General features: G+C 42.1%; 1 protein-coding gene across 1 annotated transcript in view; it reads right to left on the minus strand.

Annotated features, from left to right (window-relative positions):
• The window catches only part of necab2 (N-terminal EF-hand calcium binding protein 2), a 155,226-nt gene that overhangs the window by 107,128 nt on the left and 22,425 nt on the right, over nt 1–25,673 (minus strand). The window contains exon 3 of the mRNA XM_078256169.1: nt 3,273–3,381. Within this exon, the coding sequence (XP_078112295.1) occupies nt 3,273–3,381 (109 nt within the window). The remainder of the gene's footprint in view (nt 1–3,272; nt 3,382–25,673) is intronic.

Below are 25,673 nucleotides of genomic sequence, written 5' to 3' on the forward strand. Positions count from 1 at the left end.
CTGGTCTCCGTAGCAGGCGAAGCCTGGCACAGGTGGCCGGCTAGCGTTAGCTTTCCACCTAGCTCCAACTCCTACCCTTGTCCCGCTTTCCGCACACCGCTGAGGATGTCCCCTTACCAGCTAGCGGCATCGAGCCACACCGCAGGCTGAGGTGCTGGTCTCTGTAGCAGGTGAAGCCTGGCACAGGTGGCTGGCTAGTTGGTGGTTAGCTTTCCACCTAGCTCCAACTCCTACCCTCGTCCCGCTTTCCGCACACCGCTGAGGATGTCCCCTTACCGGCTAGCAATGTATCCCGGTGGTACATGTGTGCGGTAGTTTGAATGCACATAATTGTTCTTCTAAAATTTCCTTCGGGATGAATATATCTGTTTCTGCTGAGAAGCTAAGCGATGATTCAAGATGGCTGACACTCGTTTTTACCTCGGCAATCTCCGGAAAAAGCCCGGAGTCCAACCCCATATGGGCTATGCGGAAGTACTGGCTGTAGTCCTTTGCCTCTGGAAAAATGTATACCGATGACGTAAAACAACGATTTTTGCATCATCGGTATACATTTTTCCAGACCCACAATACAGAGATCTCTCCTCTCAGGGGGACATGAGGGAGGGAAGCACGGTCATTAAAAAAAATACTACCGTGTTTCTGCTGATACAAAGCTTAATGCTAACTCCTGGTTGTTTTGGAAGAAGGACATAACTAGAGTAAAAGGTGAACTAGCTTCAAAAGTGAGTGAGTGCTGTGGATAGAGTCTTTAAAGTAGTAAGAACTATTTTTCATTTAATGTATTTAAGTGTTAAATGTGTACATTTAGAACAGCTAAAAAATGTGTGAATAATTTGTAAAATAAATACAGTAACTAAGGTTCACTTCTTCATTACTATTTGAATATGTGTATCAGCAAAAGACCATGCTTTTCACTGAATGCTACTTGTTAGGCAGTCTGATTTAATAATGGCCTGTTTAAATTCTGTTAGGCAGCAGTTTCACTTAACTGCACTTCTTCTGCCAGAATAAGTCCTGATCCAGCACTGTGACAGATGGACTTTTTAAAATATCTACTAAAGTCTAGTTTAACACAACATTTTAGGTTAAACTAGATTTCCTGTTTACCAATGACATGTGTAGTGTTGTAACTGTTCCAACATTTAGATGGCTAAAATAAAAGAGGCAGATTTTTATTAATTAAATGGTAGATCCAGATGCAGCATTTTCATAATGGAAGTAAACCAGTAATTATGTTGTTGCAAGGGATAAAGGCGCCTAATGGGTTACTAATAAGATTTATCATCCTCAAAGTTTCATTAGTCCTTGGGATTCTAACTAACAAAAGTTCATAGTAAATAGTTTTTATGCATTATTGTTGCTTTGTGCAAATTAAAGGGGCACTTCACAGATTTTACACATTAGGTTTACTCGTCATTAAGGAGTTCTACTCAATACTGTGCCTGAACGCATCCTGTGTAGTCACAGACAGAGCACTGGCTGGCTAGATGCTAAACTGCATTGGGTTGTCTGTCTGTCTCAGAACCTGTAATCTGTAACAGGACACTAACGTGTAAAGTGCAATCCAGTGACAGAAACAAGTCATTACCAAGACCAGAGCGGATTGAGACTGAGACAAGACAGAGACCAGACCAAACAACTGAAACATACAGTATATACACAACTAGCTAATATGTATAGCTAATATTCGCTAAATTCTTTTGGGTGAGGGGTGAAGAGATTTTTGGAGAATTCTGGTACAGAGGCAGATTGAAAACGTTTGCTAGCTAGCTTCGCTAGCGTCACTTACACTTAGCTTAACTTTCTTTATGCTACGTAACTTAGTGCAGATAAAAATGTGAGGTGGTCCCAGCTGTGTTGCTTAGCATTACATTACATTAACACACTGCTGTGTGTTTTCTTTGAGATGATGTTTTGCAAATAAACTCTTTAAAAAAATATAATAAATAAAATGTAATAAATAAAATGTCAAGACCACAACTGCAGAGATATCATTAAATTGCCTGTGTATCATCTGATTTATGTAACTCGCTTTATCAGTTATCCTGGATTTGTAAATTCGGCTTTTGTGAAACAGCCCCCTGGTCTTGGTCTTGTCTCGGTCTCGATACACTCTGCTCTTGGTAATGACTTGGTCTCGGTTTAGGTGGTCTTGACTACAACACTGGCAGATTTATAGAGAAAGATGGCGGAAACAAGAAGAGCCGGGAAGAAATCTCAGGAAACAGGGGGAAAAAGCTGGTGAGACACACAGACAAATGACTGGAAGCAGGACAGTGCTCAGTCTCTGCCTGCTCCGTCCTTCCTCTCCATCCATCAACTTCCTGCTTCAACAGGAAACTCTTACGCCGTCATTTCTTCTTTTACTCGACCGATCAATAACCTTATCTGCTGTCACATGATACTGCTGAGGCCAGGCATGTGGCTGCCAAGTCTACTTAACTGTAATGAGAAGAAAGTCTTCTGACTGCGTGCACTGCGGTGAATAAGATTTATACAGCGCAACCATCTCAAAGAGGCAAGATGGCTGACGTAAGAGAGATGGCGGCGGTTGCATGCTCCACTTGATGCACTGATTTAAAAAAGAAGAAAAAATATGCTCTAATGACTGAGCCTGCTGGAAGATTTATATAGTGAACCTAATTCAATTCTACAACAACTTTAAAAGGTCAGCTTTTGTTCTGCTCCGTTTCATTTTATTTCAATAAATTAACAATGCCAGTCTTTTGATTACTCAGATCCCACTGTGTCAGCACACTTCTCCTGATTGCAGTCTGGATGACCTGATTATAAAGGGCCAATACATTGATTTAATGAGAGCAAATCAAAATACAGTAGTCCTGACAGGCAGTGGACATACTGTAGAGAGTCCTGTAGATTTAGGGCGCGTTCACAACAGCCCACTGTCTATCTCCTCTCCCTTTATCGTTTGTTTTCATTTTGCCATTTTCATTTTGAAAGTGTCACTTTTGTACAAACGGTTCTCCATAAAATGAGCTTTGAGAACTGGCTGCAGGTTAAATTACATACCTTTTTACCACACACAGACACACACACACTCTCTCCTTTTCCATAATTGATAGTGAGAGGTGATCAAAAAAGTCACGGTGAAGTGAGCACACATGCAGAAATGTAAGTACTGTGTGCAGATTTATTTCATGCAGCTACACTGCAATCTCACATGCTGTAGGCACGCACACACACACACACGCACACGCACACGCACACGCACACACACACACACACAGTAGTGGTATAGTAGTGCTGACCTGGTGTTATCAGAGTCGATGGTGTGAAACAGCTTCTCCAGCTCTTCCTCGTTCAGCGTGCCATCGGAGAAGAAAGCCTGGAACTCATCCAGAGACAGCTTCCCATCATCTGCAAGAGACACACACACACACACACACACACACACACCTGTAAAATCATTTGTAGTAGGAAACATCCTCGCAACGAGAACAGAGTTCCATCAAAGATCTCCACATGTGCATGCAAAAACTCAATATTAGACAATATTGTTATGGGGAAACTGTCAGTTTAAGTTCCCTTTGTCATGTCATAATATATTTAGTACTCCACTCATGGTTCTGACGATATCAGCCTCTTTGACCTGAATGCGGCATAGCTGCTTTGGAAAACCCAGTTTAAATGAACCAGTGGATAACTTGCTTGTGGCAGCGGCCCCCGACACGTCACCCATGCCTCCGTCTTATCTTTACTGTAACTGCCTGTACTTCTGTCTCAGTCAACCTTCCTTTTCACACCTCTAACCTTGACTGAATGTAGTCACAGCTGTTACAACATGCGTCAAACTGAGAGATCACATGGCCCCAAATCTGGCTTCCTCTCACCTGTTATTCAGAATGTATCCCGAGGTTTTTATTTTTTGATTGCCTGGCACTGATCTGCAATCTCAGACCTTTCAACCCTGTATTGAGTCAGAGTGAAGCCTCAAATAACTTAATCACAATTGTTCCTCAGTCTGTAGCTGGCTTACTCTGGTTCCTGAGAGGGCATTACAGCCGTCCACTGTGGGGCAGCCAGAAGATATGATAATATGCTTACAAAGTCTGTTTTATTTAAAATCACTCTTAAAGATACACAATTAGTAGCCTTTTTTCTATGCAACTTGTTTGTTTTTAGTTGCCCCTATTTTTTTCTTCTAAATCTCATATTACAGTTAATACTGGTTTACTGTGCTCTACCATTTTCCCACCCTCACAAACACATCACACAAATGCTCAGTGTGATCCCAGCCTTCAGTGCTTTCTCAAGCTGCTGTGAAATCAATCCAGCATGTGCCTCGGTCTGCTACAAATCTTTAGCTGTATCCCTGCTGTCTGTCTGTCTGTCTGTCTGTCTGTCTGTCTGTCTCTGCACTTTGGTAAGCACACAATGCAGGTTATATTTCAAGGCCTTTTGGGAAGCATTTATAACCATCAAGCTCTTGAAACAATACTGGATTTCTGCTCTTGCTATGTGGACTAGATTACTACAACCCTATGTTGCCACAGTCCAGGGTGCTTCATTCCATTCATTTGATTTTTAAAAATGTAAAGTGAAAACAGCACTATCTTCCCTAAACATTATGTTTTGAATATAAAAAGAATATCTCTCTGGTGTATTGATTTCTGCTTTCCAAAATGTTCTCTGGTCTCGTTTGTGGTTGACAGTTCTCTGTTGCACCTATGACCACATCACTGTAGTCTAGATCCACGACGTTCCACTTCCTGGATTGCTCCGGTGTCGCAGGAAATTCCGCTGGATGCATGTCTTTTCGCCGATGTCCGTTTGCTTCTGCTTTCTCTGTGTTGGAATTTTAAATTCCGGTGTATTTCTGAGGACTATGGTTAACTGCTCCTCAGATCTCTGCAGGGTAAATCCAGACAGCTAGCTAGACTACAGTGGTGTGAAAAAGTGTTTGCCCCCTTCCTCATTTCCTGTTCCTTTGCATGTTTGTCACACTTAAGTGTTTCGAACATCAAACCAATTTAAACAAAAGTCAAGGACAACACAAGTAAACACAAAATGCAATTTGTAAATGAAGGTGTTTATTATTAAAGGAGAAAAAAAATCCAAACCATCATGGCCCTGTGTGAAAAAAGTGATTGCCCCCCTTGTTAAAACATACTATAACTGTGGTTGTCCACACCTGAGTTCAATTTCTCTAGCCACACCCAGGCCTGATTATTGCCACACCTGTTCACAATCAAGGCATCACTTAAATAGGAGCTGCTTGACACAGTAAGGTCCACCAGAAGATCCTTAAAAGCTACACATCATGCCGAGACCCAAAGAAATTCAGGAACAATTGAGAAAGAAAGTAATTGAGATCTATCAGTCTGGAAAGGGTTATAAAGCCATTTCCAAAGCTTTGGGAATCCAGCGAACCACAGTGAGAGCCATTATCCACAAATGGCGAAGACATGGAACAGTGGTGAACCTTCCCAGGAGTGGCCGGCCGCCCAAAATTACCCCCAAGAGCGCAGCGACGACTCATCCAAGAGGTCACAAAAGACCCCCACAACAACGTCCCAAAGAACTGCAGGCCTCACTTGCCTCAGTTAAGGTCAGCGCTCATGCCTCCACCATCAGGAAAAGACTGGGCAAAAATGGCCTGCATGGCAGAGTTCCAAGGAGAAAACCACTGCTGAGCAAAAAAGAACATCAAAGCTTGTCTCAATTTCTCCAGAACACATCTTGATGATCCCCAAGACTTTTGGGACAACATTCTGTGGACCGATGAGACAAAAGTGGAACTCTTTGGAAGGTGTGTGTCCAAGTATATCTGGCGTAGAAGGAACACTGCATTTCATAAAAAGAACATTATACCAACTGTAAAATATGGTGGTGGTAGTGTGATGGTCTGGGGGCTGTTTTGCTGCTTCAGGACCTGGAAGACTTGCCGTGATAAAAGGAACTATGAATTCTGCTGTCTACCAAGAGATCCTGAAGGAGAATGTCCGACCATCTGTTCGTGTACTCAAGCTGAAACGAACTTGGGTTCTGCAGCAGGACAATGATCCTAAACACACCAGCAAGTCCACCACCGAATGGCTGAAGAAAAACTAAATGAAGACTTTGGAGTGGCCTAGCCAAAGTCCTGACCTGAATCCTATTGAGATGTTGTGGTATGACCTTTAAAAAGGCCGTTCATGCTCGAAAAACCCTCTAATGTAACTGAATTAGGACAATTCTGCAAAGATGAGTGGGCCAAAATTCCTCCAGGACGCTGTAAAAGCCTCATTGCACGTTATCGCAAACGCTTGGTTGCAGTTGTTGCTGCTAAGGGTGGCCCAACCAGTTATTAGGTTTAGGGGGCAATCACTTTTTTCACACAGGGCCATGATGGTTTGGATTTTTTTTCACCTTTAATAATTAACACCTTCATTTACAAATTGCATTTTGTGTTTACTTGTGTTGTCCTTGACTATTTGTTTAAATTGGTTTGATGTTCAAACACTTAAGTGTGACAAACATGCAAAGGAACAGGAAATGAGGAAGGGGGCAAACACTTTTTTCACACCACTGTATCTGTCCAATCTGAGTTTTCTCTCGTACGACTAAAACAACTTTTGAAGGTACACGTGTTCCACCAGAACAAGATGCTTCCCGAGGCTATTTTGCAGCAGCTCCGTGCGGAGCTTAGCACCGCCCATGACAATTGTGATTGGTTTAAAGAAAGTCCACACAGCATTCCGGGATGGGAGAGAAACGTGCTCTGGTTTATTGGCATTTCTATAAACCAATCACAATCGTCATGGGCGGCGCTAAGACCTAAACCGCTGCAAAATAGCCTCTGGAAGGAAATTGTTTTGGTGGAACATGTGGACGTTCAAAAATAGTTTTAGTTGTGCAACAGAAAACTCAGATTGGACAGATAGTCTAGCTAGCTGTCTGGATTTACCCTGCAGAGATCTGAGGAGCAGTTAACCATAGTCTTCATAAATCCACCGGAGATTAAAACACAAAGGAAGCGGAAGGTAACAGACATCTGGCCAAAAAGGACATACGGCGGAATTTCTGGCGGCAACAATCCCGGAAGTGGAAGGTCGTGGATATATACTACTTGCCCTTTGATGCGCCACTATGCAAATTTATTTCCAGACCAGCCATAATTACCTACTCTGACCTCATACCGATCCCCCTGTTACATTCAAAGCTGTTCTCATCTGAGCCCTTATGTCCCCACCACTTTTCAACATGTGATGCCCTTATGTGACCTAATTAATCGTTAGTAACAGGTTTTTATTCTGCATCTAGATCAGTGTTTCTCAACGGGGGCGTTCAGAAGATGACGGGGGGGCACTGGAAGCAATATTTTGGAAAGGGGGGCGTTGAGGTGCCCTTGGGGGCCGTTGGTTTGAAAGCTAGTTTAAACTAAAGATTCACAATAACAATACATGTTTACAATTTAAACTACTAAAAAACAACATTAAACCTTAAATTAAATTAAAACCTGCCAGTTCACGGCACTGCGACAGGACGAGACGGGTATCATAACTCTTCTGTGCTTCTGTCAGCTTTGTTTGGCTCTGTGCTGCCTTCACGGAAACGGAACGTCAGAGCATCATCTTAAATGAGCTCTGTACTATGTGAAGCTGCGTTCAGATTAAAAAAAAAAGAAAAAAAGCAATCGCCACAACGTCCTGTTGTGTTCTTTAACCCCCCCCCCCCCCACTGTAGCACAAGTAGACTTTCTATTTCACAGTAACAGTTTTTCGTCAGATCATTTATAGAACACAATGTTTCCTACTGCACCTGTAGGCAGCTTCATTTCACGGAGAAAGAGAGAAAGAAAAGAGATGATCGAAAGATATCGACTGTGCTTTGTTGTTTGGCAAACATTTAGCTGTTTCACAAACTCCCAGGCAGTTCAGGGCTTGTGTTTGGTGTTTTAAAACTTTCTTGTGGAAGCGATAGAGGCAGTGATGTAACGGTTTACTGCAGGCTACAGGATTATCACACCTCCTCAAAACGCAGCGCGATATGGGGTTGCGTTTCTCCAAACGTTTTTTTCTGCTAACCCTTTACTCGCATGACAGGCGATAGCAAACCTATACTCTTCTAACCTGTACTAGTCTAACCTATACTCTTCTAACCTATACTAGTCTAACCTATACTAGTCTAACCTATACTAGTCTAACCTATACTCTTCTAACCTATACTCTTCTAACCTATACTAGTCTAACCTATACTAGTCTAAGGATCAACAAAGGGCTCTCGCTAACTTTCAAAGGTTGTAAACTTATTTCCATTCTGCAGTAGGTGTCGTTCTTCAAGTTGGATGTCGTTCTTCAAGTCATTTGTCATCACCAAAATACTTTTCTCTGTGTGTGTGTGTGTGTGTGTGTGTGTGTGTAATCCTTCTGCTTTTACCCCTTGATAAGTGCAGCTTGTTTTCCGTTGGAAGAATTCGATTATAGATTTAGATTTGAATGAAAAATAGATTTGAATGTTAAATTGCTGGCTGTTTCTGACTGGCTACTGTTAGTGTTTGTAATAATAATAATAATAATAATAATAATAATAATAATAATAATAATAATAATAATAATACATTTTATTTAAAGCGCCTTTCATGACACCCAAGGTCACTTCACAAACAAAAAAGGACATTCAAATAATAGTCATCTTATTAAAGGTGCTGAGGTTCACACCAGGGACATGCAGCAGGCCTTTGGATAATACCTAATTATAGTGTGAATGTTGCATATCTAGTCGTTCTGATTGGCTGCTGTTATTTAAATTGAATGTCAAATGGTTGCATTTAAAAAAAACAACCTGTAAATATATATAATTTCTATTCACGAGGCTTTTTTGATAGCTGGGAAACAAATACATGTGTTGTTGGTCATTCAATGATATGATTTTTTGATTATTTTTGATAACAATAGTAACAACAACAATAGGCCTATATTAGGGCGTAATCATTAATATTCGGGGCAATTAGCCTACATATTATTTGATGGGGGGCATTAGGGGCCTGGATAATGGACAAGGGGGCGCTGGCACAAAAAAGGTTGAGAACCACTGATCTAGATCCAATCAATACTGCAGAGCACTTCTTTCTTTCTTTTACCAATCAAACAACCAACCAACCAAGCAACATGCAGTGAGAGCTTAGAGTGGTGGTGCTGCATTAGGGAGTGGCTATTCATGGCTTTGACTCTATCCTGTATCTGCTCGCTAGTATGCCTGACTGTCTGTCTCACCACATGATGCAGAGCTAGATATCAAATATTAATTCCCTTGCCCTGGCTCAAAGTGTGTCTGTCCTTGAGTGTGGCTGACTGGATGCAGCAGGTTGAGCTATGGGAAACGCTGCAGAGCACTGGGAAACCACAGGGACAGGAGGACTACAGCTGTACAAAGGGTTGGATTCAAATCTATTCCCTCTGCTGTTTCTCTGTTACAGGATTAGGCAAGTTTATGAATTACTACCAATAATGTATTACATTTTTATTGCGCCTTTCTTCTGCTGCTATTTTCTTGCCTCTCTTTCTTTCTTTTTTTTTGGCCTCCTCCACTCAGCGCAGCAGGAGTGTGTCTGACACACATCCAGCTGGGAGACAGCGAGCTGCACTCTCTGGCTCGGCTCCAGGTTTGACCACTCGGGACAAAAGGCTTCAGATGCTTTTCGAAACAGACTAACAACCTGTCAACAAAAACTTCCAGGACCTCCACAACCATAGCCAGCCAAACTCTTTTTTTCGCCCTCCTCTATACCTCACTTCATACCCGGCCATCTCCCTATTAGTCTTCCCATATCTTTTATCCTTCCTCTCTTCTTGTTAAAGAAACACACAAAGTCGAAACTAACTCTTCGATGTTGTGCCATGTTGATTTCTGCGGCACCCAACGATGCCGGTTAAGAAACAGCGCTTGGCATAACCTTTCCTCGACAGAAGGCATGTTTGTTTGAGGCGGACTTCTGAAATGCCACTTCTTGTGTTCACAGCACCAGTCCCACTCTCCCTGTCTGCCAAGTCTTGACTGTTTATTCAGACTCTAAGGCCATGACTATTTCTAACCTGCCCTTCTCTGGCGCAGCAGTGAAGCAGCACTGAAAGCAGAGGCACTGGTGTTTAATTCAGCAGTGACCCAATTTACTGCATGCAGCCAGCTAGCCCTGTTAGACGCTCTTAGGAATTCTCCAGTGACACACCAGAAACGCAGCGCGCACACACACACACACACACACACACACACACACACACACACACACACACACACTCACACCATTCAAGCAAAGCAGATAGCTAGCTAACCCCATTTTCTAAAGCATGAAATACTCCCAAATTACACTACAGCTTCTATAATCCCTGACCTATACTATACCACTGTCAAATACTCAAATATGTTTATTTTATTGTGACGTGATGACCTCTCACACATGTGTAATGTAAGGTGCTGCTTGCTTGTTCTCCAATTGGTAATTGTCTTTTTTTCACCAAATAGGACAGCCAGGCATCACGGTCAGCTACTAAACAGCATCTATAGAACATTTCAGCTGCTTCACATTATCTAAGTCCTGGCCCTCCAGCCACCAACTCACCTCACCTGCAACTCCTTTAAGAAAACCCCATTATAAATAAAGTACAACAACCCTGACAACCACTCTCCTCACTAACCTCATAAATTGGCAACAGAGGAGGTGATGCAACAGCCAATAGCATCCTGTGTCTGCCAAATGAAACACTGTAGATGTGCCCTATTTGCTGAAATTACCATGATTTTACTGTCCAAATTGGCCCACGGAGGGAAATTATTCTGATGCAAAGGAAATGACCCAAACTCAAAAACGTCCTCTAAAAACAGCATGGAGGAGATGAGCACAGCACTATTTTAACAGCACTATTCTGTATCTGATTGCACCTAGTTTTCACTATCCAGCTCGGGGTGAGAGTAGGTGACGTTACAGTGCAGCGTATTCTTATCAACGGGTCCCTATCATATCGTACGGAAACCTATGCCTATGGTCAAAACACTCTCAAGTCCCCTTAAGTAGCACTTCCGCGGCACGAACAGCGCTTCCCTTGGTGACAGTCCTGTGTTTTGGGACCCATCCACCACCCTGACCTCCTCCCTATGCAGATTTTCATACTCTTACCCCTATTTTCCACTGGGCGCCTCTTCGCTGTGTTCCAATCGCGGCCATTCAAGTCTGCGCTTGATATTCCACCAGCCGCACCACGGCGCCTCCCAGAAGCGTGCGTGAAGCGGCTCGACGCTCCGCTAAAGATACGCGGCAGGTCTATTTTCACACGAGCCGCGGGCCGTTCGGACAGCGGGGCAGGAAGTGAAACAGCGAGAGCATCCAGTCAGGTATACCAAAAGACACCCCCCAATATCGTATATGTCTCCTCTACAACACCACGGACAACAAGAGATTCATCTTGGAGGTGGAAAAACATAATCCATCCATCCATCCATCTTCATCCGCTTATCCGGGGTCGGGTCGCGGAGGTAGCAGCTCCAGCAGGGGACCCAAAACTTCCCTTTCCCGGGCCACATTAACCAGCTCAGACTGGGGGATCCCGAGGCGTTCCCAGGCCAGGTTAGAGATATAATCCCTCCACCTAGTCCTGGGTCTCCCCCGAGGCCTCCTCCCAGCTGGACGTGCCTGGAACACCTCCCTAGGGAGGCGCCCAGGGGGCATCCTTACCAGATGCCCGAACCACCTCAACTGGCTCCTTTCGACGCAAAGGAGCAGCGGCGAAAAACATAATGGACATCACAAATCCCTTTTATCAGGACAACGCCAGAAAAGATAAGACATGGAGTTTAATTACAGGAGTGCTTGGAGTAGAAGGTAGATACTAGCTTAAAGTGCTCATATTATGCTTTTTGGCTTTTTCCCTTTCCTTTATTGTGTTATATATATTTTTTGTGCATGTTATAGGTTTACAAAGTGAAAAAGCCCAAAGTCCACCCCAAAGGGACTTACCATCTCCAACAGAAAACACTGTTCACCAACTGCTCCAAACAGCTCTATTGTAGTCCAGCCTTTACTTCGGTGACGAATGTGCGTCACTTTGTAACACACGTTATAATGCTCACCTAGCTGCTAGCGTGGCACGCCCTCATACTCTGCTTCTGACTAGCTAGCTGTGCTGACCTAGCTACTGTGCATCAAACTGCAACTCCCAACAAAGATGGAACAGAAGTGAGATGTCTCACTCTGTAGCTAAAACAGAGAGCTCAACACACAGGGTGAAAAGAGGAGCTGCAGCAATGCGCACTACAACAAAAATATGGTGTTTTTTGAAAATTAAACCACATAAACCTATTCTGGTACCACCTCTAAATACAATTATGAAACAGAAAATGAGCAAAATATGAGCACTTTAATAAACACGTGGTTGTTCTGTAAAGTACAAAGTAGAGACAATATAATCTGCGAGTCAGGCAGCAAGACACCCCGCTTCTGAGATGCTCCTGGTGTGGTATGGCGCTTGACAGAGGACGGAACGGAACGCAGCCGAAAAGCAGCACAGACGTGCCCAGTGGAAAATGGGGGTTAGTGTATACTGGGAGATCCGATCATAATTACTACGGCGAGTAGAGGGCGCTGCTTTACAGCAAACATCAATGTGGGGCTGACAATGATAAAAGTGTGGAATACATATGAATTACAGTGCATTACTTTTCGTAGCTATATGTTTGTTAAGTATGAACAGTATATGAGGACAGCCTGTACAGTTACACGGGGGTGGAATGTAACTAGGTACATTTACTTAAGTCCTGCACTTCAGTACAAATTTGCGGTACTTGTACTTTACCTGAATGTTTCCACTTTATGAAACTTCAAACTTCTACCCCACAATTTTTCTTAGGGGCATATTGTACAAAGTCCTTTTTATCCACACTCATCACACATCACATTATTCCGTCTAAAGAAAAGGTTTGGGAACATTTGGGAAATGTGCTTATAGTCTTGCAGACGGTTAAGTGAGAAGATCACTATCAGATCTGGCAAAATGACATATATTAATATGAAGCCACCAGTGTGCAGACCCAAGCAAGATGTTTCCTCCTGTTTCCAGTCTTTGTGCTAAGCTAAGCTAAGCTAATGGGCTGCTGGCTAAAGTTTCATACTTACCGTGCAAACTCAAATAAGCATATTTCCCAAACTCTCAGTCTTTTCCTTCAAGGTGTGTTTCCAAATCATTTATTTCCAACAAATAGAAATAGAAAAGGGAAGTCACAACGTATCATGGGATAGGAATAAGGTTGAAATCATTGACTGTCACCGTAAAAACCATGGACAAAGCTGCTGCGTCTGAAAATTAAAGCCAATTCGGAAGTGCCTTAAACCTGCATTCCATCTAATTTACAGCAGGGGGCGACTCCACTGGTTACAAAAAGAAGTCTGTTTCTCAAGTGTATGGGAAAATGACCATACTTCTGCCTTGATTTATTACCTCAATAAACATATTCATAATGAGTTTATGGTCTCAAACGCTACTTTCAAGTCTTCTTTAAAGGTGCTGTAGGTAGGATTGTGAAGATCCAGGACTTAGCCAAAAAATTGGAACATCGACAACTTCTCAGTCCCTCCCCCCTTTCTGCTGAAGCCCAAAACGGTCTCCTAAGCCCCTCCCCCCACAATAGAATGTGCATGAGCAGTGATTGACACGCACGACTGAGGTTTAGCAAAGCTTATCCATGGCACTGTGTACATTAAAATAGCTATAAACTTGTTTTTGGGTGTTGTCCATGTTTTCATCTTAAACTTAAACCCTCTCCATGATAAACTGTTTGTTTTCACTTTATCATAGTTAATTGGAACATTTGTTTCAGCGTTCTGCCAACCAAGCTAGCTACCGCTAAAGTTTGCAGATTTTCTGTACTGCCCTAGATGCAGATGAATGGTGCCAGTACCCGGAGGTCCGCGTAACCGTTGGTGAATCTCCACTGGATGACTTGCGTCAGAAGGTTTGAAAATCTGAAACTTTCCCCCTGTGGCGTTTAACCATAAACAACACTGGCTTGGCCGCGTCATCCTCCCCAGTGCCACCTTGGTCATCAAAAATCGGCACATCCGGTTGCAAAAAAACCCCAAGATAACAAAGCCCGTGTCGTCAAACTTGAGGTTGTAGGACGGCAGCTCACAAACCAATGGGTGACGTCACGGATGCTACGTCCACTTTTTGCAGTTTATGGTTGATATGTGTGAACCATTACATGATTTCTGAGCCTCTTAAGCCAAAAGTTACTTCTAGCTGAAACTGCCAACACTGCCCAGTGCAGCTCTGATTATGTATGTCTCCTCAGGTGAATTCAATTCCATTGTATTGTTGCATTTGGATGATGAATTATGGAAATCACACACACACACACACACACACACACACACACACACACACACACACACACTGTGTATCAAATCAGTGAAAGGGCTTAGGTAGAGAACCTGCTGGCTGTCTCGGTCTTTTCTTGTTCTTGTTTGCTTTCTACGAGTCCCATATGACTCTCTTCAAAGAGATAATAGGTCGTTGTTATATTTAGCCATTTTTACTGACAGTCTTTGTTACATAGCCTGCTGTGTTGTTTTAAGTACAATGTAATAGACTCATGCAAACCTGTGTCACAGTTAATTCAGATCTGCCTGTCAGCTGGGGATTGATATTGGAGTTAGACTGCAAATTGAAATGTTACTTCTGAAAGTGGATCCTGACAGTTCCGATTGTCTGATTAAATCATGAATGAAGTAACAATTGCTACACGCGCGCACCGAACAGTTGATCTAGAATTGTTAAGAAAAAAAAAAATCTTCCTCCATATTAGACAGAATGAATGAATGAATGAAACCCTGCTTTATTTCCTAGCAGGCACGTGCACACATTGACACCAGATTAGACTTTGTCGATTCCTCTCTCTCTCTTCCTTTGCCGTTGGTGATTAACCTGGTGAATACTAAAAAGTCTTTGTGTGAACTGATTATTTTGTTGAGTATATATTAAATCTATTAAACAGTTGCGTAAGGGAAATAAGATAAATTGGTATGGTAGTCAGAGTTGTGTTAATATATTTAACGTTTAGTTTAAATTTCAAATAAATAATTATTTATGAACTATTAGGCCTTTTTTCTTCCTTGAGCTCCTGCCGCCCAAAATGTCTGTGCACGTCCCTGTTTCCCAGTAATGTCATGTCATTCTAACACCCAGGAGTCATAAACAGCATGGCATTTTCAGACCTTTTCTTTCATCAACGTTCTTCATTTTCAAAATACCACACAGGAAATCAACTACAAAGCCTCTCTGTTCAGCCAATCATGGAAAAAGGCAGATCTGCATAATTGCAGTGCCATGTGTAGTGTCAAATTACAGATGGTGAAAATGCCAGCAACCCACCTCGTCCTTTTCAGGCAGAAGTGATTCAAGATTTGATTCACTTTTGTCAACAAGACACATTTCTTGCCTGATATAAGTTACTGTGTCACTGTCAAATAAAAAAGACTGGCTTTGCTCTGATCACTTACTTTGTGTTTACTGATGTGTCTATAACTATGGATGATAATCCAATATTACATTCAGATGTGGAACTATTGAACTAATGTAACATTATTCAAATGAACAAATTACTTTTACTTGCGCAACATGGGACGTCCTGCACAAACCCGCCATGTTTGAACAGCCAAGCTACAGTCAATTGCAACTACAGTTTCTTTATTCACTCCACGCAGATTAAAAAAATAAATAAATGATACGCAAACTTTATAGCAGTAAAAGCATCCCATTGGTTGAATTTACTGGTGCAAAAGCGTGCATGTATTGCTAGCTGGCTAGTCTCGCATTGCCAGACCTTCCTCCACAGCGCTGCGGAGGAGCGTCTGGCTAGTCCACACAGAATTCCGGGATGGGAGAGAAACGTGCTCTGGTTTATTTGCATTTCTTTAAGCCAATCACAATCATCTTGGGCGCGGCTAAGCACTGGGCAGAGCCCCGGTGCCGCTGCAAAAAGCCTCGGGAAGGAACTTGTTTTGGTGGAACATGTGTACGTTCAAAGGTTGTTTTAGTCGTGCAACAGAAAACTCAGATTGGACAGATAGTCTAGCTAGCTGTCTGGATTTACCCTGCAGAGATCTGAGGAGCAGTTAACCATAGTCCTCATAAATCCACCGAAGTTCAAAATTACAACACAAAGGAAGAGGAAGGTAACGGACGTCCGGCCGAAAAGAGTGACATCTGGCGGAATTTCTGGCGGCACCTCACCAACCCCGGAAATGAAACGTCGTGGATATAGACTACTAGCTAGCTAAAGAGGGACTGATATTGTAGTTGAACTTAATTTATCGTTACAACAGTAGTCATTACACGTTGGAAATAAAACGTTTGGGGCCACGTTATTCCTGACGGACGTGTATTGGCAGTGCACCGTTTACATGTGTTTTGCTTTGGCGTTTTATTGTCCTCATGTTGGGTGTTGTTTCCGTCGTGAGTAGGCTATTTGATGTTACAGTAAGAGATATTTAACATTGTCATTTGGTGGTCCTAATGTTGGTATGGTAAGATAGTCGTCACTCAGATCTTCATTGGTTGTGTGATTTTAGATGGCATTATTCGGCTGGTATTGGTAATCCATTGGTCACCGCAATCAAAGTGTCTCCGCTCTCTCGATCATGTGCAGTTTATTGGTTGTGCAGGTAAGGTTCAACATAATATAATATATATCTAGGGTATGTTTGGATTGCATTATTTAATTTTCCTGTAGAAATATTGGGCAACCCTTTCAGAATTTATATGCCAAAAATCGCCACTGATACCTATTATCTTTGATTGGTGTGTCAGGCTTTGTCGAGCCAGCTAACTCAAAAAAGCCTCGCTCTATCGAACTTGCGTCGTGGTACGTTTTTTTTATATACATGTAATCATGTTTGTTTCTAAAGAAGTTATTGGCCCCCGTCTCTCCTCTCTCTGTCTTTCTTGCTGTTAATAATTATTTTTTGGGGCGCTACATGATGGGTTGTCATAGCAACAAGAAGAGGAGAATTGACCCTCCTCAGGCTCAGGATTCCACCATCTCTTTCTCCCTTTGTACACCATTACACACACACACACACACACACACACACACACACAAAACTCTTAACTCTCACTGACAAAGCAGGTGTGTGTGTGTGTGTGTGTGTGTGTGTGCGCGCGCGTGCGTGCGTGTGTGTGTGTGCGTGTGCGTGTGCGTGTGTGTGTGTGTGTGTGTATGAGGCTGCCAGGGAGCTGTTTCACCTAATAGATGAGGAACAGGACTGAGCTGTCAGCTCTTGTTCTTTTTCCCTATCCATCACTGTAGCCCACCTGGACCACACACACACACACACACACACACACACACACACACACACACACACGCAGGGATGGATGCATGCACACACATACTGTATTTAGATGTATACAATAATTTGGCAACTCCCCAAGTAGCATTGTTTAAACAGCTTCCTCAGCTGTTGACAGGATCTTCTTGTTGGCTAGCGTCTACTCTGCTAGTGTCTTTGAGCAAGACACTGGATTAAAGTACCTCACGGTTATTGATTTGTGTCCACACAATTCCACAGTAAGTATAAACAGATGTTCTCAATCACATTAACAAAAAAGGCTGCTCAGTATTCCTGATTAACACAACACCATCAACCACCACCACAACCTGATTTGTTTAATACATCTTCATTTCTTTTCTTTTTTTTAAAGTGCAACTTCTTATTTTTGGCTCATTGCTTTACTTTGTCTACAACAAGGGAACGCATCCTGCTTCTCTCTTTTTGCTGATGGAGATCACAAGCTGGAATGATTCGGAGACCTTTAGCCATTACCGCTAATATCTCAAAGAAAAACATCACGCTATTATTAACAGTCAAGAAAGAGAACCGGATTATGGGAAATAGAGGGAGAGACAGAAGGAGAATGGCATGCAGCTGAGGTCCATGGCTGTTATGCTAACCTGCAATTATGAGACTTTAAAGACTTTAAAGATGCCTGCTGAAAAACACTGCATTCACAAACTATGTTGTTGTAAAATCAGATTCAAAAGACCATTCACCAAACATGGCCACCCTAAAAAGGATAATGTGAATTTGGTTGGTTCTTGCATTCAAAAGGGTGATGTTTATTAAAGCAACATTGCATACCTATTTTACCTCAATATAACAGCTTCAAAATCATTTTACTACACTGACCTCTAAAAGGGGGAATGTTGCCTCTGTCATTCCCACTGCGGGCCCAGATCGCCTGTTTTTTTTTAAATTTCTTTTCTATTTTTTTAACAGAGAGAAATGGAAACATTTAATGTACCAATATATAGGATCCAAATTTGAAAGATCCTTTAGACATTTCTATTCCCAACTCATATATTTCTGCTGGGTTTTTTGTCAGTATAACATTTTCCTCCTCCACATACCCTCTTTTCATAAGGCTGTTTGTGTGTCTTCTATGAGAAGTTTTTATATATATATTTTTAATCGCCTGTTCTTGCACTATGCAACTTTTGCGAGTGGGTACGATCGGCCGGGAAAAGTGCTGTAAAGCTTTACAGAACCAAATCACAGATTTTGGGGGAATTGGAACATATTTTATGGACCAAATGCTTGCTGTTTTTCCCTCTGATGTTGTCCAGTTTCTGCTCGGCCAGTACAACATGGTGAGTCAATGTGTATTTAATGAGCTGCAGTAAGACATGCACAACCATCACTGTGGTCTTTCACATCCAACAGAAACATTGTTGAAATACCCAGAAAGGCGCACAGTAAAAGTTCATACGCAGCGAGTGTGACTTAACAAGCTGCTTCGTGTGCAGTTAGCATCACTCCTAATTTTTAATAAAACCAGAGATGTGGGGCATAATTTTTCTTAATGAGAAGGATATGAGTCTCTCTCCATCTCCTGAGTGACAGATGGTTCCCTGGTGTAAACAACTCAATGTTTGTCTCTCTGGATGAAAAGATGAGCCACAGTGGATGATCATCATTCACTCTTATCTATTTTCTGTCTCAGTGGAGAGTGGAATGATATGTAATCATCATCAATCTGCTGGCTGAACATAATAATGTTATTATTAGAGGAGTGTGACACAACACAATGGCTGGAATGGTGTGTGTGTTTGTGTGTGTATGTGTGTGGGGGGGTATCCTAATGATGAGTAATCTTAGGTGATGGCAGATAATAGCGCCGTGTCAGTGCGCTTGTGAGGATGATGCATTCAGGTGCCTGCCTTCGCCGCAGATCCTACCATCTGAAACCCATTGGCAGCCTCTCCTGCCTCCCATCAGCCTTGTGGGGAGGCCTCATTTGCACAAATAGTGTTTTATGGTTCCCGTTTCAGCCAGATATGCTCCTTCACCAGCCCGTAATTGACTACCATTGCCCACGACGGTGCGTTTTAATGCAGCGCGATGGTGTTTAATGGCAGATAATAGAACGTCAGCGCACTAAACGAGGTAATTCCTGTCCGTCATGACATCCCTCTTTGTTGTTAATGTTATCGCATGGCGCCCTGGTGGAACGAGTTTGCCAGGGAAGCTGTCCATGTTGTGTTAATGCATGGACAGATTTGTTTTCATTACAAGCATCATAGTATCTTCTTTTAACTAAAACAAAAGCGCAGTAGATGTGAGCAAGGAGATGCTACTATTTATTGCCTCTGACTACAAGGCAATCATTTTCACTGGGCATGGGGGGGAACATGTCCCCTTGCTTTTGTAAAAATCCTGTCTCCACAATTTTACTAATTCAGTTTGATTTACCCACTAAAATCTCTTTAGAAGTGTAATTTATTCATGTCCAGCTGCTATAATCCAGATGAAACAAGAGAGGAATTGATACAAATGTTAATAATGTAATATGTAATGATTAATTGATTTCATTTTTCCAAGTAACTTGCACAACATTTTCTCAGCTTTTTTTGACTTGACTGTTTTTTTTTTAAATCCTTGACTCTTTTTTAATTTTAAACCCTTGACTGATTATAATCAAGAGATAAAAAAAAATGCACAAAACAAAAAGGTGTCCCCATCCCTTTCATAATGTAGTTTAAGGTGTTGCTGTAAGCAAACACAAATGTAATCACCTGCTGAGCAAATCCCACTAGAGCTCAAACCTCGAGATGTTTAACTATCAGGGAACTCCGTTCACAACATCAGCCTTCTCATTAGGCTACCAGCTGCAGCTTGTCAGCTCAACAGTCAGATGAGACATTTCACCAAAGTCTAACCAGATGGTTGAGACAGTGCCTGAATCGGACCAAAAAACGGTGTCAGGACTGCAGTTGCATGACATCATCCTCGCATGTGTCTTGGATAGATTTATATCTTGTAGGGGTTAGAGCTGGGCGATATGGAGAAAATCAAATATCACGATATGTTTGACCAAATACATCAATGTCGATATTGCGGTGATATTGTAGGCTTGACTATTGGTGCTTTCACAAAATATTTCTACAGTTACATTTTTGATAATAATCATCAGTAATGTGGATGTAATGACTAAGTGGGTAAAGGCAAATAATAGAACAGCTAGAACAGTCTGGTAAGTTCAGAAAATGACATCACTATACTGTAACGAAGCCTTTAAAACCAGCACCAAGACTTATTTCATCACGATATTACGATATCCAATATTTAAGGCAATATCCAGCCTCATATATCAATATCGATATAATAGGGATATAATATCCAGCCCTAGTAGGGGTGACCCCAAACAGTTGACTATTCAATCTAAAACAAGTCAAAACGCTGCAGTGTCTGAAAATGTGGTCATGAAACAAAGGACCATTCCATTCGGGCTACAGTATATGAGGGTGCTAAATGTCTGACTTTACATGGAATTGCTTAGTTTCTCCCAATAAATCCTGATATATAGCCTATTTTGATATAAATAGCCATAGACAGTCAATGATATCAGCCTATTAATATTACTGTTAATAACAATTAGAAGTAAGGGTGTTCATGTTAACAAAAATCAGAAGGACTGGTGAGCCACTGGTTACAGACGACACAAAGTGCTCCACAAAAGCAACGATAACACTTAACAGGATGAAATGGCATTTTAGTTTACAAAGAGTTTCACATAGCCAGTACTTGGCCTGCACAGAGTAATGATTAATAGAGCTGTAGAAGCGTGTGACAGGTTAAAAAAAAAATAATAATAAAAAATGATGCTAGAGTAGAGATGGGGAGGGGAGGAAATGAGAGACTCGGGGAGTTGAACTCAATGTGATGAACAAATAGATGGAGGAAACGAAAGGAGGAATCAGAAAGAAAGTGAAACAGGAGAGAAAATGAGAACGTGTTTGCTTCCCTTTGCTCCCTATTCTCCAGGCCCTCTCTCTGTTTTCCACACCGAACTCTCTCTCTCATCTTCCCTATCCTTCCTTCCCTCCTCCTTTCCTCCTTAAATGCAACCAACTATCCACTCCCTCCTTCCTCAAACAGAACTACGGATGAAAAACTCCCCATTTTATTTCCACAGGGAATTCAAATGTTTCAATTATATTTCCACCCTATCCCCCCCCCCCCCTCTCTCTGCCATGCAACGCTGCATCCTCATAAAAGAGAAGATAATAGGGGAAGGGAGCGGTAGAGAAGGATCAAAGTTTACCTTTATTCATTTTTTATCAGCGAGCAAAGCCGATGGGCTGAAGGAGGATGAGCAGCAACGAGGCAGACTGTTAACAAAGCACACACACACACACACACACACACACACACACACACACACACACACACATACACACAGTGTGGATCTACTCTGGTAGTGTTCAGTAAATGGCCCGAACAGCTTGACAGATACACACACGCATTATCTAACTATACATTGACAGCTAAGACACTGGGACCCCGGCAGCAGTCCTAGATAACATTTGTTCATACCAATTTAGAGACAGTTAGAGTATTCTTTTGTCAACCTGCCCTGTGGCGTTTTCCTTTGATAAACCTGAGAGAGTTCGTAAAGAGCAGGAGATACTGTGTATACTGCCACCTCTACAACACCAGCGGAAGACATAAATCTGTGGGCAGGCATCTGATTTCCGTGTGTAAACATAATAGACGGCGTATTGGCAGAGTGGATTGATCAGGCTGATTATACAACTATAAGTACATCCTCTTATGCGTGTCGCGCAAAGTCATATGCTGTATTCCATTTCCTGGGCAGCATTTGTATTGATCTGGAAACAACACATGAGAAGTCATTGATCAGTCAATTTTTTCATAAACGAGTTTTATTTTTGATGTTTTTTTATATACACTCTTGCACCTTATTTTCATGCAAAGTACAAGTCTTAATCATTGATGTGTAACTCAAAAACTGTACTGTACTTTCCAGATTATGAATTGTGATGAAAAAATATGTAGGCTACGCTCTGCCATTTCTCCTCTACTGTAACTTGTGTCACTTAGGGCTGACCACAAGACACCCCTCTCCCCCTCCCCCACAAACAATTAGTTCAGGGTCCTGCATTTATTTCGATACGCTGTTATGTTACGAGGATTCACACTCATTAAAGTTTTTTGTCAAGAACACACAATGCCTGTCCAAGCTGCCGGGTGTGACGCCACTCACTACTTTCACACAGGGAAACTGATAACAGACTCATTTTTTGCCTCAAGACGACAAATCGAAAAGCAGAGGATGAAGTATGTTGCTGCGACTGAATTTATATGAGCTGCTGATATCACGTCAGCTGAAAATGGAATTTCTGGCCTTTAACTTGACAAGTGTTTTGTCTGTGTGGTCATCTTGGCAGCAGTGTGAATCAGTTTAAGCTGTTTAAATACAAGAGGGATGTGCAGGGACAGCCAGCGAGCTGACTTGTCACTGCATCTATCAGTGAGCCTCCTCTGTGGTGGAACTGAACACAAACGATGTCAGAATAGATTGTTCTTCTCAATCTTTGCATAAGAATGTCCTGCAGTTAGAGCTGGGCAATGTGGAGAAAATCAATCTCACGATATTTTGGACCAACTACATCGATATCGATATTGCGACGATGTCACAAAATATTAACACGGGATATTTTTGATAAATAATCATCAGTAATGTGGAAAAGTGAGTAAAGGCAAATAATAGAACAGCCAGAACAGTCTGGTAAGTTCAGAAAACCACATCACTTTACAGTATTGTAGCCTTTAAAAGCAGGAAAAGACAACCAGGCTACAACAATAAGGGTTTCCCGAAGGCCCGGTGCAAGTAAAACGCCACGTCTGGCAAGTAAATATAACAACCCACTTGCCCATTCGGCCATCATCGTGTCATAAATTACGTTATCGTTCTCTTGACCCCGTCGGAGAACGTTTGTTGGATCATTTGGTTTGAATGTGCCCGTTGGCCAATCAGGAATTGAGTTAGTGCTTGATGCTTTTGACATTTATTTTTTTGTTGACATTTGACCTTTTTTTGTTGACGTTTGTTTTTTTCAGCGGGTTTTTTCTTTTGGCGTTCTTTTCAACGCTTTTGATGTTTGATTTAATGTTTTTTTTGTTTTTTTTTACATTTATTTGGATTCTTTCTTTACGTTTTTGATGCTTTTTGACAATTTTTTTCTACGTTTATTTTCTCTACGCTTTTAATGTGGGGTTTTTTTTCCGGGAAAAAAACAAACAATTTGTATAGGGGCCAGTAAAAATTGCCTCGGGGCAAGTAGAAGTAGTTTTTTTTTTACTTGCCCAACCCGACAAGTGAAAAAAAAAACCTTTAACGTTTAACTCTGGACAACACTTATTGTCATATTAGGATATCCAAAATTTAAGACGATATCTAGTCTCATAAATGGATATCGATAGAATATCCATATATTGCCCAGCCCAACCTGGAGAGTCTGTTTAATATGAAGAATTCAAATGTATTTGTTTTGTTCATGTGCCTATTCCTATTCAGGGTCAGTGGGGACGGGAGGCTATCCCAGCATGCATTGGTTTTGAAGGGAGAGGAACACAATGGAAGAAAACCTCATTCAAACTCTGATCTTTACGTGTTGAAGCAAACAGTAGCCAGCTCCATACAGAGAGAACCCGGTTTGGGATTTAAACCCAGGTCGTTTTGGCTGTGAGGCAAGGCTGCAAACCACTGACCCGTGCTACAATTAGAATTTTGAAAACAATTCTCTGCTGGGTGTATGTCTGTACGTAACAGATGTTGTACGAGACGCCAGCTGCGAGGTGAATATTAAATCTAACTTGACAGTAAATCAGTGAAGTGTGTCGGTTATATGGGAGCAGCTGTGACGTGAGAGCACAGGCATGGATGCAGGTGTGGAGGGAGGCAAATATCAAAAATTAGTAAGTAACTAAGATCAGGGGTGACAGTGATAGCAAATATGTATATGTGAGACTGTTTTATCAGGGAGTAGTTGCACAGTGTAGTACAGCAGAGTCACAAGGGTCAGGGCACCATATACCATATACCATATACCATATGCACACTTACAATAATTGAAAAGAAAACATTTTTACAAACACATGACAATGACCACTTTAGTTACTCATGACCATGAGGCAGTTTTGGGGCTTAACTTGAGCTGCAATTATCTTCAACTTTGCTTGTTTAGTCTGAGCAGGAGTCCAAATCCAAACATACTAAGCTTATTATCATATTTGCCCATAAAAAGCAGCAAGTCTGTATATTTGTGAAGCTAGAACCAACAAATGTTTGGCAATTTTGCTTAAACAAGACTAAAGGCCCCTGTGGACCAAATGCGGCAACGGTACTGGTGCGCTCTGCGCCACGACCGCTTTGCGCCGCATGAGCAAAAGGTGAGTGTAGGGGGAATGCCGGCCGGCAGATGCACTGATGCACAGAACATTTTATCACTCAGCTCAGTATGTCCTCAGATTGGGCAACACCTGAGTGCAGCTACCCACACTCCTCAGCAAAGTGCTGTTAGTCTTGTGTGATGGAATTTTTTTTGGGGGGGCAGAGGTAGGAGGTGATTGGGGAACCTTGGTGTCATGGCAACAGCAGCACATAGAGTCTCAGGGGAGGAGAACAGAGGGATGCTGTAACCAGGGGCAACTAAGTGGTAACTAGGGTTACTGTTGCCTTGATCTGAGAAGAGGTACACTGCTTGTTCAGTGCTTTATCACAGAGTGCTAAAAAAGGGCAAGAAACTTAATTTGTACCTTCATGTGCAGTAATGCTTGGCTCTGTTATGATTAATTATCTCTAAGCTCTTTCATTAGTTGGCAGGGTTCTATATGCATCTATATGCATGCGTATTAGGGGTGGAACGGTACATGTATTGGTATTGAACCGAAACGGTACGGGCGTCACGGTTCGGTGCATGAATTTCCACAATACACGGTATAAAAATAAATAAAACTTGCGTGCAAATTAATTAATGTAATGCGGAACTACGTTTAGATACGCGGGTTCTTTAGGGACACCTAATCTGTAGCCCCGCCTTAGCTCTGAAGCTGTTTGGCGCGCTGCCTATGTAGCCAATCTCTGCCTATGTATGCAGTTTTAGCGAGTCAGAGATAGCAGCACTAAGGATGAGTATGGCGAGTGGTGGCGACCCACAGGAGTTAGAGGACCAGTCAGTTCCGGTAGTACAGGCGAGAGAGTGGTGGATAAGACTGCTGTTGTAGATTAGTGGTACTTTTCCAGCGTTGCGGCTCCGAACCGTAACGTTAGTTGGGACAGTTAGCCTTGTTTCTTTAGGCTAACTATATTAGCTTTAGC

The sequence above is a fragment of the Sander vitreus genome, chromosome 8 (assembly GCF_031162955.1).
Source record: "Sander vitreus isolate 19-12246 chromosome 8, sanVit1, whole genome shotgun sequence".
Classification (NCBI taxonomy): Eukaryota; Metazoa; Chordata; class Actinopteri; order Perciformes; family Percidae; genus Sander; species Sander vitreus.